The sequence below is a fragment of the Tympanuchus pallidicinctus genome, unplaced genomic scaffold, assembly GCF_026119805.1.
Source record: "Tympanuchus pallidicinctus isolate F22 unplaced genomic scaffold, pur_lepc_1.0 scaffold3, whole genome shotgun sequence".
Taxonomy (NCBI): domain Eukaryota; kingdom Metazoa; phylum Chordata; class Aves; order Galliformes; family Phasianidae; genus Tympanuchus; species Tympanuchus pallidicinctus.
Genome location: NW_026294747.1, coordinates 90,460,154 through 90,475,708, shown reverse-complemented (window position 1 = coordinate 90,475,708; position 15,555 = coordinate 90,460,154). Strand labels below are relative to the sequence as shown.

Below are 15,555 nucleotides of genomic sequence, written 5' to 3'. Positions count from 1 at the left end.
TCATTTCTTCTGGGAAGCAGCACACAGCTCTTGGGAAAACAAAGCCTTCCCTTCAGGGAAGATAGCTGAAGAACTCATCAAACAGGCACCAGAGTCATGACTAATCAAAAAAACACACATTCCCATTATGCAATTAAAATGATGAGACTATTAGAAGGCCCAGAGTTATAGTCCCGTGGTTGTGGTGTACAAACACGGCAAAGTAAGCTAACAGGCAGCATCCTGAGGCAAAGGAGGAGCAAGAACTTGAATCTGCAGAGCCTAACGAGTTGGCAGCACTGCACAGGAAGGTCAGGGTTCACTACTCACCGCAATAAAACAGACACTTTGCTGCAATGTGAATCACCTGCTCTGCATTGAAGTGTAGAACACCTCCAGGTGAGCATGCCCTCCTAGAGAGCTCTCTGGCAGGAAAGGAAGGGAGAGGAAGTAGTAATTTTCTGAAGCCACAAAATAAGTCACTGGAGAGAAGTTCTGTAACAAAATCATCACTGGTTTATTTTCAAATAAATTAAATGCATCAGTGTGCACCCTGCCAAGGCTCTCTGTGGCAAGCCATTGTGCCTGTCATAAACACTGCTGCCATGAATATGATGGAGCAGGTGCATCCTCCTGGGCAGATGTGTGAGGTCATTCTGAGTACAGGTTTTTGCAAGTTCAGTTCTATCAACAAATGCACCTCTTCTGTCAGGTACCAGGAGATGCTTTGAAATGACTCATGCTGAAGTGCCAGTGAGACAGCGAGCGTACAGACACCGACAGCAACACCTGCACAATACCAGTCCCAAGACAAAACCTGCTTAAAGGCAGCTGTTAGTAGAACAGAAGAAAATAAACAAGGTAGGATCATGTAGACAACCATCCCCTAGTCACTGAAGAAGAGTGTATTGCAGGAGGTGAGTATGGAGCCAGGACGGAAGACAGAGCACGGGCTACCTGCTTCTCTAGCACATGCTACATGGGAAGTGCACCCAGCAAAGTCTTCAGGCATTTAAGGTATCTGTGAAGACCATTTGTGTTAGCTTACTTGGATTATCATAAAATCATTTAGGCTGGAAAAGACCTTCAAGATCACCAAGTCCAACCGCTTAACACTACCAAAGCTAAACCATGTCCCTGAGAGCCATAACCACAGACCTCTTAAATACCTCCAGAGATGGCAACTCCACCACTGCCCTGGGCAACCTCTTGAGCAACATCTTTGTGGAAAGATTTCTCCTAAGATCCAATCTAAACTTCCTTGGTACATTTCTCTCAAGTCTCCCAATGATCCCCCATCCTGCCGGAATTTGGACAAGTAGGATACAGATAACTAGACATGAGTGCTCAGCGTCTTTGTGGATGCTCACCAGGCATTGCACACAGTATGAAAGGATTGCCCGTGGGATCCTGCTCCATCTGCAGTGCCCCATCACAAAGTCGATCTCTGGACTTGGACTGCTCCAAGGCATTTCGGCTCTGGGGTCTCTTTGCAGCCTCTCCTTTTGCTTTCCTTTCCCATAGGACTGGGCTGCAAGAGCCCAAACTGTGGCTGATCAAGGCTGCGTGCAAGCCAGAGCTTTTGCTGAGAAGCAGAGCATGATGATGGGCTGCTCTCTGCAAGAGGAGTGGCCACTCATGCAGCCACTACTGAAGTAAGCTTTTCATTTTTCTTTCTTCATTCCTACGTACAAGCAAATCATGAAAGTTTCATAACCATATAGATAAATAAAGAAATCATTCTTTTTTTCCCCTAAGCTAGGAAAAAGCTCATTAAAAGCATTTATACACTTAAATATTGCCTAGATGTAGCAAGTAATGCCACCAATACAGAAATCCAGTGCAAAATACTATGCACTAGTGCATATAGTTTACTTTAACTTTTTTCTTTTTTCTTTTTTCTTCTTCAAATGAAGAAGCAAACATAGCATGACTTGCTTCTCTATCTCTAGAGTTACTCTGCCAAACAGTCAGGAAATTCCTAGAGAATACAGCTGTTCTTTCCTCTTGTATTTTCAGTACCAGATGAACACAAGTTGCCGAGTTATCTTTTTCAGACAATAAGAAGATGCAAAATCTCTAAGAAAAGAAAAAATAATCACAATATCCTAAGTTAACCAGATCTCCTATATCTCTCTGTTTACAGAAACCAAAAGCTGATGCACACTACATGCCAGATGCACGGAAGTAAGACCCATGTGATACATTGCAAAGCCATGATACACTGATGCACCTGTTCTATCCTGCCTACCTGCTCACCCAAACAAGGCACAGAAAGCCTCCTTAAACAGTCTACACTGCCGAGTAAACACTCATTGTCTTTTTCAGGATTTACTTAAAAAAAAAAAAAACCCACCACACAATCCAACAGAGAAGCATCTCCTTCTTTCGTATGAATAAGTTACAAAGCTGTATGATCAAAGCAAAGGAGGTTTCAGTTGCTTGAAATGATGGCAATTAGGAAAACTCTTTAATCAATTTTTGCTCTAAAGGGTCTGCAAGCCTGATTCCACTCTACTGTCACAGCGGCCCTACTTTTTATAACAGTGCTCTTGACAATTATGTTTTATTACACAGGATCCGAGGCAGAGCAAAACAAGTGGTGAAACAAGCCTATCTGGCATAACTGGGGTTGCTCAACTAGGAACAGGATATGGGAAACTTCAGAACAACACCTGCCATGCCCCTCTCCAAGCAGGAAAAGCTAGTTTCTAAGAGCGTCACATGCTGGAGCAGCATGAGCTCTGTAAGAATTTCTAGGAGCACAAACCTTGCCCTTATGGTGTTCCAGTCCTCACCTGTTCAGTGCTACCACCTTACAGAGTGCCACCGGTCCCTGCTAGATGATGACAGGCACTGACAGAAGACACATCATGCCATACTTCTCACCTGACGTCTTGATGTCATGCTCCATCTCCTGTGCATGAGAATTACTCGGCCTGACCTGAATGGGAAATCCCAGGGCACTCGGAACCCACAGCAGAGCAGAGCACAGCACCACTGGCATCAGACCTAACATCGTTTCTATGCTGGAAGCCATACAGTGCTACAGGCATGCAACCATCCAGAAAGGAACAAAGGAAAAAACAGAAAACTGATTGTCAAGATGGGACCCAGGTAATAGTTCATGGAACACTGTAGTAGTACTGCAGCAGCCTTTCAGAGGGCTATTCCTGACTGACAGCAGCAAAAGCTTTTATTTTTTTCTTAAAATTAAAAAAAAGAACAAATACATCATTGAAATCAATTACTATATAAAAACTACTGCAGCTGGTAGTCACAAAACAGCTCATTTTAGGAAGGAGAATCTACTAGCTGGCAATTGCTGCTTTTCAGTGGTGTAGAAGCATTAATCCTTAAATCCAGCAGCTCACATTAACAGCAGCTAAGCTACAGAGAGACATAAAGGAAATAAGAACTACAACATCAACGTAATTTATAATGGGCTTTCCACTTGTATGAGCACTCAGAGGTGCTTTATTAAACAAATATTTTTGTCTGTACTTAAAGTCTCTTGCTTTCTGTTTATTTCACAAATTCCTTGGGACCCACAACCACCTTTCTGCCTGTGTTTGCACAGCTTTTACACCACAGGGCAACTGAATAAGGCTTCTGGGTGCTGCTCTCTCCTAATTACACTATAGCACTGGAAATACTATGGTGTTAGTACTTAGCATTTACAGAACATATATCTCCTTTAAATATACATACATACACACACAAAATTTAGAATGACAACGGTCATAAAGCTCACGCTGACTACAAGCCCTTAAAAGTACGTTAATGTGAGTACAGTGCACAGATAGAAGTTCTTCAAATTGAAATTAACTGAGGATAAAGCCTGCTTAGATTGAACACAACATACGCACAATGAACAACAGACTTCAAGATTTCAAGTCAGTCATTACAAACTTCCATAATATCATTGGCTGAATTATTTTTGCCTTCTCTTACCAAGATGACAGTAGCATTTCCATTTTTCTACAGGGAGGCATGCTTAGCTTGTGTCACTCAAGCTTGTCCCGACATCACTTTTAGTTTCAATTCCCCCAGCACTCATAGGAAGAACGTCCTCTTTGCTCCACCCAGTGCCTGCCAACCTCAGAAGAGGACTGGCAAACACGAACTCAAGCCGCCGTTTCACTTGTACCGTTAGTAAGCGAGTCTGTGCAACGTTAGGGCCAGCCGCATGGGCGGCGGTGATGCGGCCACGGGCTGGGTGGAAACCCCAAAGTACCTGGATGGAACAGAGCCAGCCCTTGGCGGGCTCACACAGCACTCCAGCCCGCTTTTACCTTCTGACCACTGCCGAAGGAGTCGGGCAATGTTTACCCGGCATTGCCACGCACTCGGAGGGGCTGCGAGGATGTGGACCACGCGTCTCCTGCGGGCGCACTCAGCACAACCAGGCAACCCGTGCAGAACCCAGCGGAGCAGGCAGCCGCCCATCCCAGCGCCCGGCCCGAGCCCCGCGGCCCGGCCTTCCTTCCCCACGTGCTCCACAGCGCTCGGGTTTTCAGCGCTGTAACACGCTGACACAAACGAAGGCAGCCCCCGACTAACAGGAAGGCACAGCACGTTAATACAGATCAACACGCCACACGCCATTATATACGTTATATTTACGCTAGGTACGGGCGCGCAGAGTTTTTGAGCGTCAGTATAACGCCGATAGCGCCGAAGGGAGCGGGCAATAAACGGGCTGGTTCAAAACAAGGACATTAATTACGTAAACCAACGTTCCTTACTGCCAGCACCGAAACGAGCCGCTACGTAGCCCTGCAATACGGGCTGAAGACAACCCAGCGCGGGCAGCAGCCCCACGGGTCCCAGAGCCACGGACCCCACAGGGACGATCCCACCCCGCGGAGCCGTGAGGAGGCGACCCACGGGAGCCGCAGCCCCGACCCTACCGTCTTCGCCAAGCCGCCCGCGGTGACACAACACGGCCCGAGCAGCCCCACCAGCAGCCCGCCGCTCAACCAGCGCCGCGCACGGCTCCACAGAGAGGCGCCGCCGCCGCTCCTTAAGCCGGGAGGCGGAGCGCACGTCAGCGGCCTCGGGCGGGGCCGAGCTGCCCCGCGCTTGCCCGCCGCCATCACCTGGCGCCGCGGTTCTCCTCCTCGAGCTCCTTCGGGGCGGGACGGGGCAGCGCTGAGCCCTGCGGGCTGTGATGGGGGAGCCCCGCGCTTGTCAGCCTAAGGGAATGTACGCTAATTAGAGGAAAGAAAGGCGATAATTCTGTGTTATAAGAAGTGGCACCGGTCTGTGTGTCTGAAGGGCTGCAACACACTCACCCGCGTACCGTTACAGAATCTGAGCAACTCCCGTGCTTTCCAGAAAGGAAGAATCGTTTGAATGTATTTTTACCTCATTCCTGCGTGCTGAAAAGCCCAGAGCCTTACCTTGGCCTTTCCATCTCATGTGGGGTCTGACCTTTCTCATCGGAGTTGAAAATATGTAGCAAAGTCCTGGAATAAAAAATCTTGCTAAAGAAAAATAATTACTCTTAATTTGTGGTAAAGCAGAATACTCAACGACTTCAGCCAGATAGCCATAAGAACAAACCCGTACAGAAAGGTGTAGAGATCAATAAGAACACAAAGCATCCATAATAACAAAGTACAGAGGATTGCAGGAGCGATACATGAATGTGTAAGTTTGCATGGACTAACTTGCAATTAAACAGATTTCTTCAGGGCTGCTTGGTATCATCTACTTTCCAGAAAGCAGAGCTTTTTATACTCTAGTGTAACAAAAATGATTATCAGTCAGATTTATAAATCTCTCATAGCTATCTCCGCACATGTGTGAGACATGCGGCCGCTAATCCACATGATTTTTTCCACAAGGCTGTGGTGTGCAGGCGTGTATCTTCCAGGAAAGAAAGGAGGTTGGAAACCATCAGGACTTGCTGAGTCGGTGGTTTGCAGTGAGCAGCATAGCATACATATGGTGATCACAGAACCCTAATACAGCATCCTAGGAAAACTAAGGGAAGAAAGGAAGACAGATAGGAAAAACACCAAAGTCTAGAAAGAGAAAACAAATACTCTGAGGAAAGGGATAGAAGAGGGAGACAAGCCTTGTAAACTGTTGTAAACAGGGGAAGGTGATGAATTAGTTCTGTTGCCAGTTCAGAGTTTAAATAGAGAATTTGCCTACCTGTGTATTTGCAGTGAAGTTCTTGTGCTGCTTTTGTCCATTTTGTCACACTGGTGGCATTGTGTCACGACATGAAGCCCAGAAGTGCATTTCTACCAAGGTTTTTCCAAGTTTCTCAGGGTGCAGCTGTAGTGCTGGTGGGAACTGTGGAGGTTTGCTGCTGATGTTATCTGAGGTCTTCCTTTCTTCTCTTTGCGGAGCATTCCCAGGATGTGCAGAAGAAATGTTCTGCCTGAAATGCAATAAGAAGCTGCTCTCCAGCCAGGGGTGGAGCCAGACTGGTAATACAAACCTGCTGAAGTGGACAGTGTGAAGGGTGGGTCTTCTGTTCAAACTCTGGCGTGGGTTTCTTAGGCATTACTTCGAGGAACCACAAATAAATGATGGCAGCAGTTGTGTTACAGGTTGCGGTTTTAAGAAGTGCTTGGTGCTTTGGTTTTGTGAGAGGTGCAAGAATTAAGAGTGAGAAAAAGAAAGGAACTCTTCAAAAATGTCCTGTGACTGTGTTGTCTTGTGGGAATCATCCTGGATTTAGCAAGGTTGTTTGCAATAAAGCATGGAATGAACACATTTGCTGGTGTCCTGCGAATAATTTGTATCCCCTTACTGGCTATATATAGCAGGAAGGGATTTAACATATGCAAAAACGTTCAGAAGAGTATGATACTCTTTTAGGCAGGCTGGATAGATGTCCTGAGATATACAGTTGCTGCTGGAATTGCTTTGTTCTTTCGTGTGAGCACAGCTAAGGGAGAAGTTCTGGTGAAGAGAAAGAACAAGCAATTTATCAGTACACCAGAAATGTTAATGCCACAAGTATAGTAGCTTTAAACTTGATTTTCCAAGCGCAGTGCTCTCATGTTCAGTACTATCTGCTAAGTTTGCAGTCTCAGAGGTGCCTGCCTCGGAGAAACATTCTGCTTAAGGAAAATTGGGTCAGACAGAGGGAGGGGGGGGAGAGGAGAGAGAAAGGTGTTAGTATTTACATGGAACATGAAAAAGGATTATTCATTTTGTTTCTCCCCCCCCCCCCTTTAGATAATTCCCATTTTCTGTATTATATCTGTTATGAAGGCAGGTTAAAATGTGGCCTCTGTGTTTCTAGTGTGAGGAGGAAGAAAACTATCATGTGAGAAGAACAAATAATGGAAACTAAATGCAATGTATGCCGTCTTTTCAAGTCCAACAAAGCCAAATGCTCCATTAAAAACTGAAAACCATCAGAAAGATCAGAAAGAGCTACAGTGAAACAAACAACAGCATTCTTAAGGGCACTCGTCCTTTATGTATTATTTAGCAGCAGAGGAATGCAGACTCTGCTTTCCCTTCTCCCTTCTAACTTTGTTTCTTACAAGGTGTTTGCTGTTTCCTTGTTTTATTTCTGGGCTATTTGGGTTCTGTTTACTTTTGCTTTTCTAGGCCAGATTTAACAGAATAATATGGAGTCACAATCTTTATGTGCACAGATCCCCCAGACTGACAAAGTCAGCATATAGGGCAAATGCTTGAATAGTAGAATATACAGCTTTCAGATTCTGCTTGATACTTAGGATTATTTCAGATGGTGACAGTGTTATCTTTTTATTTCCCAGTTTCCTCTCCTGCTTCTGGCTCTTTGTACTGAGATGCAAGTCACAAGGCTGCGTTGCTGCCTGCCCTATTTTCCCTGCCTACTCTAGGGACTTCTGGTCCCTCGCCCTCTGTAGTCAAGGCAGATATCAGTATCTGTACAGAGCTTAGATTCAGTAAGATCTGTCCTCTGAAAACGCCTGTGCTTCCAGTACCTGCAAGTCAGCCACGGTCAAGTGTAAGCCTTGAGTGGGAGGCATCTGGGTCAGACTGCCTAAGGATGGTAGTTTTGTCTTCTGATTTGAATAGTCTTGACCATGAGCTGGCATTTAGTTAGTGCAAAGATGTGCCATGGCACATAGTCTGCAGATGTGGGCTACTCTTTGCTCCCCACCATTGTCCTGATGCACTGGGACAAACAGGTGGAATAAGCACAAACTTGCAGTATTCCCAGTTCCAAATACTCTCAGTTAATATGTCAAATTGGTTTTTCTTTTGATGCAAAGAAACCCATGAAATTTTTCATGTGCAATTTATTCCAAATCTGAAAAACCGTGAAAAAATTAACCAGCCATTATCAGTTCTGGAGAGAAACCTGCAGTAAGCAGATTGCATTTGTGTGTTGCTAAATGAGCATCTGTTTCATTTGGCAGATTGACTCACAATTTTCACCAATCTTCTGAAGCCTCTGGGACTCTTCAGAGCCAGAGGGACAGGTGGGGCTGGCCTAGGGCGGCAACTTCTGCAGTAGCTTTCCTGATAGTGTCCATGCAATTATTTGTTAAGACACCTTTTTGTTGCCTGCAGGCAAAAGGTAGCCGGGAGCAGTAGGAAGCAGGGAGAGCCTGGAGCAGAGTCGAAGCCAGGAGGGACAAATTTTTTTGAGAGGCATTTGGGTTGTTACTTTTTGTCTGAGATGAATGCAGACAGGAGGGGTGGAGTTGACAGTAGATATTTTAAGAGGAGCAAGGGGAAGAAAATGAGTTACGAGCTAGGTGATAAGCAGCAGCAGCAATGTAATGAGGAGAAGCAGGTTTGGAAAGATTGGGATTTACTGGGGCTGGCACTATTGGCAGAATGGTAGTGTTAATGGGGAGGGAAGCACTTTTCATAACAGCTGGAGGGTGTGCACTTATTCTAATCAGATGGAGAGAGGAAAGAACATTTCCCATTGGTACTCTGGCAGCAAAGGACCAGGTCTCTGGTCTGTGTTAATGATCTGGCAGATGAACAGATTGACACGTGTCAACTAAGTTGCATTTCTCTGGCATTGGTTCATGTCAATTCTGTGTTGTAATGTCTAGTTTAGTAAGAAAGAAAGAGGTAAGCTAAATGCTAACGGTATGTTATTGTACAGTATGTTATGGTACAGTATGAGGCTTACCTGACAAGGTTTTGGTTGTTGGGCCTGTGGGGGTGGCCTCTGTGAGAAGAGCCCAGCGCTGTCTCATGTCAGAGTAGAGGCAGCTCCAGCTTCTCCAAAAAGGGCCCGCTGGTGGCCAGAGCTGAGCCATGAATGATGCTGGTGGGCCTCAGAGAGAAAAGATTTAAGAAAAGGGAAAACTGCTGATCAATAGCAGCTGGGAGAGAAGGGTGAGGAATGGGAGAGAAGCAGCCATGCAGGCACCGAGATCAGTGCAGAAGGAAGGCAGGAGCTGTTCTGAGTGCAGAGCAGAAGTTCCCTGCAGCCCAGAAGAGGCTCGTGCTGGAGCAGGTTGTTCCCCTGCAGCCCATGGGCACCACACAGCAGGTCTCCACGTGCAGCTCCACGTGGAGCTGCATGTAGAGGAGCCCACGGTGGGGCAGGAGGTGTGGAGAGCTGGATTTCAGTACTCCATTGCAGCAGAATATTCTCTAGTCCACGTGGATGAAATCTACTGAGCCATGGCACCCAGAGATGATCCATCAGAATCCTTCTGGACTCTATTTTAGGTCGATCTCAGCTGACCTAGTTCAGTCTTTCAGTAGTGAGCCCCATGTATTGGTTCCCTCCTGCTGCTATTTGTTTTGCAAATTTACAGTGAAGGAGTAGCACGCTTTGCACTGCTTTGCACTAATCTGTGTACACTGGTCCCTGTGAAATGATCCAGTATGTGGGGATTTGAAACCCAGCAGAGCCCAGAGATGAACTTACTGTCCACAACAGATGCTTTTGGCTGCTTTTAGCATATTTGACTTTTCTTGTGTATTGGGCTACCCCATGCTATTATTGCAAGGAAGTGTCCCCCAAGGACCTGAAGCAACACAGATCCACTGCTGTAGCTGTTTTCTGCATGAGCAGGTCCTGTGGTGAGCATCAGCACCCTGTCTGCTCTTAGTGGCTTCACAGGGGCTTTATTCAATGTGTTGCATGGCCAAAAATCTCAGGCCCAGGTTTGCCTGGAGTACACAGTGCTGAATTAGAGATGCTTTCAGATGTTTGAGGGAGTCTTCAGGTCCTGCTTGTGGCTAACTTCTTTCTGATTCCACATTCCAAAATAATTCCTTTGGTTTGTTTAATTGCCTTATGCTCACCAGTGTGGATATTAGCATAACTTCTACAGTGGAAAGAGTGGTAAGAACTTCCAAATTGCTACAAAGCTCATTGGTATGGCCTTATGATTTGTTGGTGTAGTAACACAGGTAAGGAGGATCGCAGTGCCTCTCATCTTAGATCAGCTTCTGACATGAGATCCTCCCATGTACTTGCCCTGATTTCAACCAAATTATTCTGGGGTGCTCTCTCTCATCTTGGGGGTTGGACTCGATGATCTCTGGAGGTCCCTTCCAACCCCTACAATTCTGTGATTCTGTGATCTCATTGGCACATTTAAGCAAGGAAACAAAAGTATTTTTGCAAAGATTTTTTTTCCCTAAAAACATTGTATGACTTCAACCAAAGCATTTTGCTACACCAACACTCTGACTACGGGTGTGTCGTGTAGTACTGGGGGCACAGCTGGAATTACTGCTCTCCAGGGAGCACGTCAGCACTCCCACACCTGTAGCTTTCACCTGCCCCTTTAGAGTACACTGCCTTTCATGTCAGAAAGAGCTCAGGCCTTGGTACATCAGCCTCTATTCAGACCAATGGCACAGATACAAAGCCCAGCTCTCACCCAGTACAGGAAGCAGGAAGGCATGCAAATGTTGCACGAGAGCCCACTGCGTTGTCTGAGCGGTGAGGTATGAGGGGCAGACAAGAAGTTGGTTCCCTTTTTTCCTTATTCAAAGCAGACACAGCAGCAGGAAGCCTGCAGCAGCTGTAACTCATCTGTTTCAGATGGCGAGCAATGCAGGGGATCATAAGGAGGAGCAGGAGTCCTTCGAGTTCAGTTCTCCTCTACCATAAAGTATCTTTTAAGTGTGCATTTCTGTCTTCAAAATTTACTCCCAAGTCGCTGGCTTTATGCACATACATTGTCCTCTACAAAACTGACTTTTAGCACTGCATTTTGCTTCATTTTTGCCTTTACAATGCACTGCCTATCAAATCAAATCGTCTCTTTTTCAAAACAACAGCTTCTCTTACATACAGAGCAATTCATATATATTATTTGAAAGAGTGAGGGATGAGAAACTGAGTCTGCAACAGTCTGTGTTGCAGTATTTATCACAATAATGTAAAGAAACAAGAAATACTCCATATGTCTTCTTCTGCATAATATTCCCAGAATATGGCATCGTAATTCTGCTCGAATGGGTAAAGCTCCCTCTGCTCTTTGCATCATTTTCTTTAGCTGCTCTGCAGCACCCTCAGCCTTCATCACCAGGTCAGCTCCATGAGTCAGCCCAGCAGTCACTGGTGCTACTGCAGCGAAAGGAACCGCTTCCAGTGCAACTTCAGCACAAAAACCTTCCTGGAGACGATTTATCCAGGCATAATCTTTTAACCAGCTTGAAATACCTGCATTTTATGGAGGCACCATTTCTAACCATTGAGAAGCTTTCCCAAATCTATGTTTACCAGCATTTGCTGTGGGTTCTCCTAAGAATCTCATGCAGCAGACCAATGGATTCCCCTGGCACTCAGCCCCGCAGTGGAGCAGGCAGCCTGCAGGTATCCACCTCCACTCTCTGCTGCTGCCCCACAGCTGTCTTGGATGAAACAAGCAGCTCCAGACTCCTGTTCAAGCGTTCAGTAAAGCAGCTTTGATACCACTTGAAGGAAGCCTACAGCAACTTGTGTCTCTCAGGCCACTGTACCACCACCAACCCGAACAGCAGTCATGAAACCAGTGGTAGGAAGGCAACTGTGACTCCCACAGAGATCAGCTCTAGAAGCAGTTCTTTCCCATAAGCGTTATTGGTGGATAAGAGATTGTTACAACAGCTTTTCTCTGCTAAGAGTTTTTTATATGTTTGTTACATTTCCAGTGTTCAGTATGGGTCTTGTGTCTGCCATGGGATAAAGAGAACCAAGGCCTCTTTATTCAAACTGTGAACCATATTTAAGCAGTAGATATTAAACACAAATTGTTAGCTTTGTTTCCCAGGCTCATCCTTTCCCTCCAAGTCAACACAACATCCCCTCACTGAAGGCACAGTCCTTCACATCAGCTCTGGCTGCTGATCTACTGGAAGCAAACAGATCAGCACGCAACAAGGGGAATTGGGTTCCTGAAGGGGCATTGGCACTTGGAACCATCCTGAAGAAGTGGCCATTCACATTTGAAACTCTCGGGCGCTGCTTCTCAGCCATTCTCAACAGCATCACAAGGCTGTACAGAAACATTTTTCTCTCTTCTCTACGACTGTCTGCATTACATCATAGCAGCCAGGCTTATGGCATCTTCCATCGCCTCCGGGTCACCCACCAAACCGAGGGCCAACACACCCGAAGAACTGTTTGGTTAGTGGCATTCAGAAGGGCGGTGCAGAGTGCTGGGAAGCAGCACCCACGGGGCCAGGTGTGGGAGATACAGCCTGAGGAACCACCGCCAATGGTTTGGCTTGCAGATTTAGCCACAGCGTTTGAAATAAAAGCAGCTGAACAGGAGGTGTTTAATTGCTACACCTAGCAACATGTTTAAACGCTTAAAGCAACTGTATCCTGAACTACCGCTGGAAGAGCAGGACCAGCTGTGAGTCAGCAGCTCACTCAAAAAAAAATGTAGGTTTAACAAGTTGTCTTTTTTTTTCCCCCCAAAGGTGCATATCATATGTTTCCTAAGCAGGACGTGCAGAATACTGACGGACATGGCATCTTTGGGTCTGCAACAATTAAAAGTAGTAACAGAATTTCAAAGGAATGCCCACAAATGCAATCTCCCAAATATTTAGAGATCTATGGAGTGTTATTCTATTAAAGCAAAAGCCTTAAACATCTCTGTGGATTAATACTGTAACTACTGACATTGCAGTGGCACTCAGGTAAGTAGAAGTGTTTCAGCTGTTCAGGTTTGACGGTGGAAAAAGCAAATGGTTTCAGTTTTTTAGCTTCTCAATGCATTTACTACAAGCAACACTTTGCAGTTCCAGGAAAACCAACATCACAATTACTTCCCTGCCTTTTGAATGATATTTTAAAAGGCAAAGTAAGCACTTGATTCTTTGTATTTCAGATTGAGCAGTCTCATTCTGTCCAAGTAATACATTTTTTCTACAGAAAGTTCTGCCTTGATGAGTGCTGGCTCAGCGTTTTTTGACATTGACTTTGCAGCAAAAACTCCACACAGACTTTTAACTACATGCAGAACTGTGCACCTGAAGAAAACCACCTGGGGAAGGAGGAACCAGAGGCTAACAATGCCTCCCCTAGTCTACAAAGCCTGAGTGACTGGTACATAAACTAAGGACAAGCCCAACAACACAACACCCCGAAGGGCTGTCTTTGCACTGAATAAAAACCATTGTGCAGACAGGCAGCGAATGTAAACACCTGACCACACACTAAAACCCTGATCTCCTAACAGAATACACCATAATAGGTTCTTAAACAACGTGCCAACAACACCAGCATCCTCAGAAGTAAGAATAGGAACTCCCATCTGGACAGTGCCATCTGGAGCAATGGGAATCATCTCCAATTTTCTCACCACGTTAACACTAATAAATCCCACAGCACTTTACAAGGAAGAAAAGCACCTCTCCTGCTTGTATGGGGGTAGATCAACAGCAGGCTCTTTCTCTGAGAGAAGTGCTCCAGTTTTGCCTGTTTTAACCATCTGTCATTTATTTGAAATAAGAGCCCAGAATGGCTTGATAAGAGTCCCTGAAAAGGACTTGGGGAGATGAAGTTTTCCATTTGACCTTCAAAAGCTTCTGACATTACCTGAGCTGAGGGCTGGGGCTGTTCTAATGGGGGTGAAGCTCAGTGCTCCCACAGCCTCACTGAGGTGTGGGGAACACCAAACACTTCTACCTCTGCTGCTGCATACCCTGCAAGTGCTGCCACAGCTGAGATGTGGGAAATCAGCAAAAGATATCAAACTGAAACTGCTCGTGAGCAGACGTTTGAGAAAGATAAAATCAAAACCAGCCATTCAGCACATCTGCTCTGCAAAGCAAAGCATGAGAGCACAGCTCCTTAGCTAACAGAGGCAGCTTCATAAACCATCGTCAGAAGTGTGGCTCGGCCTGGCCCTACAAAGAGCTGGTGTGAACCAGGCTGCCATGATTGCACAGTATGCCCTGTATGGTACGGAGTCTAGGCAATAGGACTCTCAATTTTAAGGGAGGCACCCCACAAACGTGGGGGCACCTGCCTTGGCTCTTAGCCCCAGGGTAGAGGCCTCACAGCAAAGCAGTTGCCTTAAGTTAACCAGTTACATTCCAAAGCTGAATTAAAAGGAGATGGTGCTTTGAGAAGAAATTCTGAACAAAAAGGGCACCAGAAAATATCAGAGGTCAGGAAATGCTGAGGAAAATGCCAAGGACGTCGCAGACAGTTCTTAGAACAGGGAAGAGGGACAAACTACGCTGAGAGCCTGGCGTGGGTGAGTAAATACTGGGATAACTCACAGTTAGGCAAAATATACTCCTAGTTACATTATGGCAACTTACCACGTGTCCTAAATGCACCATAGTGCACTAGGCAACCTTCAAGTAGTTTAGGAGAACTAGATCACGAATCCGTAATTATCACGAAGCACACAGCACTGGTTTGTGCTGAACTGATATAATCAACTTACAGTGCTGACTGCTCATTTTGCAGAGACATCGAATACCTATTTCATTCAATTTAACAGTGAATTTGCAGTTGGCCAATAAAGCAAAAAATAGAAACCAGAAGTAAATTATTCTTTCCCAATGAATTAAGAACCAGGTTGCAAGAAGCTGATGCCATCATTAATTATGATTTAAATTTGGGGGTAACCTAGCAGTACCTATAATGAACACATGCTAATAAAACTCTTCATGTGGCCACTGAAGCAAACCAAACTGGGAAGAGGAGTAGTAAAGGAGCAAATACAACTAAATGCAACTGTTTGTTTTTGGACAGCAAAATCAGCACCGAGTGATGATGAAACGACAGCCTTGAAATCCATTTGCTTTGGAATCAGAAAGGACAATGACCAGAAACCTCTGCATAACTCACTAACTACAGAAGATAATTCATTTATTTAGTCAAAGTTACTAACATTTGATAACGGTTTTTTGCATATGTACCAAGCACATTCAGCATAACTTTACAGAACTTGTAACTTCAAAGTGTTGCATTTCGTCACTGTCAAAATGCAGTTTGACACAAATCAAGGGGGAAGGGGGAAAAGAGGAAACAAATACCAGTCAGCATTTCTACCATCATAATGTAAAAAATTAGAAATCTACATAACTCTAACAAGCTCTATGGTAGTTTAAATGTGAGTACAGTGCATTTTTACAGATTGTCAGAAGAAAAGAATCAAATATACCTAAAAG

General features: G+C 45.3%; 1 protein-coding gene across 4 annotated transcripts in view; it reads right to left on the bottom strand.

Annotated features, from left to right (window-relative positions):
• Positions 1-5,084, bottom strand: part of SNX10 (sorting nexin 10) — a 30,722-nt gene extending 25,638 nt beyond the window's left edge. The window contains exon 1 of one of the 4 annotated variants that reach the window (XM_052693579.1): positions 4,893-5,084. In XM_052693579.1, coding sequence (XP_052549539.1) covers positions 4,893-5,078 — 186 coding nt within the window. In that variant the 5' untranslated portion in view covers positions 5,079-5,084. Of the gene's footprint in view, positions 1-3,933; positions 3,985-4,892 lie in introns of those variants that run through there. The other 3 variants (XM_052693580.1, XM_052693581.1, XM_052693582.1) reach the window with 3 other exon arrangements.
• Positions 5,085-15,555: the final 10,471 nt, after the last annotated feature.